The sequence below is a fragment of the Cyprinodon variegatus genome, unplaced genomic scaffold (assembly GCF_000732505.1).
Source record: "Cyprinodon variegatus isolate N-32 unplaced genomic scaffold, C_variegatus-1.0 Scaffold1283, whole genome shotgun sequence".
Classification (NCBI taxonomy): domain Eukaryota; kingdom Metazoa; phylum Chordata; class Actinopteri; order Cyprinodontiformes; family Cyprinodontidae; genus Cyprinodon; species Cyprinodon variegatus.
In genome coordinates, this window is record NW_015151736.1 from 155,507 (window position 1) to 156,922 (window position 1,416).

Here is a 1,416-nt window from a genome sequence, read left to right on the forward strand (position 1 = left end):
TGGATGCAGGACTTTGAGGCCTTCCAAGACGCTCTGAACCAAGAGACGTCGTACGTCAGCAACCTGACCCGGTCCATGAGCCTGGTTCTGGACGAGTTCTACACCAACCTCAGGGTAACATTCACTTTAACGATCGAAGGACTCCTTCAGGAGGAGCCTGTTAGGAACAGAGGTTCTGCTCAGAGGTCCGGGTTCCTGACCTGTGTGTCGGCAGGTGGTGGGCGTGTCTGCGGTGACAGGAAGTGGTCTGGATGAGCTGTTTGTTCAGGTGGAAGATGCTGCCATCGAATATGAAAGGTGAGTCAGAACCTGCAAACGGTTCGAGTCAGAGAACAGAACTGAATGTCTCTCCCCTGCAGGGACTACCGGCCTGAATACGAGCGACTGCGCAGGCAGCTGGTGAGTCCGTCCGTCCGTCTGTCCGGCGTTCTGAGCCCGGTTCTGTGTGTCTGGGTTTCTGACCGGACCTCCTGTCCACCAGGTGGAGGCGCAGAGCAGGAAGCAGCAGGAGCAGCTGGAGCGGCTCAGGAAGGACATGGGAGCGGTGGACATGAGCTCCGCTGCAGCCAGAGGTGCAGGACGGAACCGACCTGCCAGACCCGGTTCTGGTTCGGTTCTGTTCTAACTGATTGCATCCGCTTACAGAGGACGCTGACCTCGCTGGACCCAGTGACCTCATCATGAGCCGTGGTATCCATGACGACAGCGAGGAGGAGGTGGAAAGCGACACGGATGACATCGACCACACAGGTGAGGAAACACCTGGTGCCGGTCCGCCCGGATCAGAACCAGAACCGGTGAATCCAGTGAGGGGATTAGATCCAGTGTTTCAGAAGCAGAAGGTTCTGACCCACTAAGGATTCTGGGTTTGATGAAGAAGAAACAGGCGGTTCTGGTTCTGGTTCTGGTTCTGGATCAGGAGTGATGATGAAAACATGGAGACAGAACAGAACTTTGGGCCCGTTTTTCTCCATCAGAACCGAGGTGGAAATGGGTCAGTTTGACCCTCCATTTGAGTTCTACATCGAACCGTCTCAGTTAGATCAGAAAGTTCTGGTTCTGGTCCAATGTTGTGCTTTGGACCAGTACCTTTGGTTCTGTGTTCAGAATGGGATGGAGAAGCGAGTCTCTTACATTTGGACCGGTTCTGCTCATGTTCTGCTCTAAACGTTTCCAGTCTTCATTGGTTCTGTTAAAGTTCTGCTTTGGTCCAATAGGGACGTTTGATCAGAACCACGGATCCAGAGCGCCTCTCTGGAACTTCTACATCCTTCCTGTTAATATTGTTCCGAACGCCAGAGGATCTCTGCGATCTGATTGGTTCCTGTGGTTCTGCTACATGAAGCTCAGAGAACCAAAAACATGGTTAAAGAACCGGGTCAGATGTTGTTTCTGGGTTCTAAGCTCAGTGAGAGC

General features: G+C 53.0%; 1 protein-coding gene across 1 annotated transcript in view; it reads left to right on the forward strand.

Moving 5' to 3' along the window:
- The window catches only part of gpn1 (GPN-loop GTPase 1), a 13,744-nt gene that overhangs the window by 9,429 nt on the left and 2,899 nt on the right, over positions 1 to 1,416 (forward strand). Inside the window, exons 8-12 of the mRNA XM_015401999.1 lie at positions 1 to 114; positions 215 to 297; positions 360 to 399; positions 482 to 572; positions 646 to 750. The exon at positions 1 to 114 is cut by the window's left edge and continues 3 nt beyond it. Of these exons, the coding sequence (XP_015257485.1) occupies positions 1 to 114; positions 215 to 297; positions 360 to 399; positions 482 to 572; positions 646 to 750 (433 nt within the window). The remainder of the gene's footprint in view (positions 115 to 214; positions 298 to 359; positions 400 to 481; positions 573 to 645; positions 751 to 1,416) is intronic.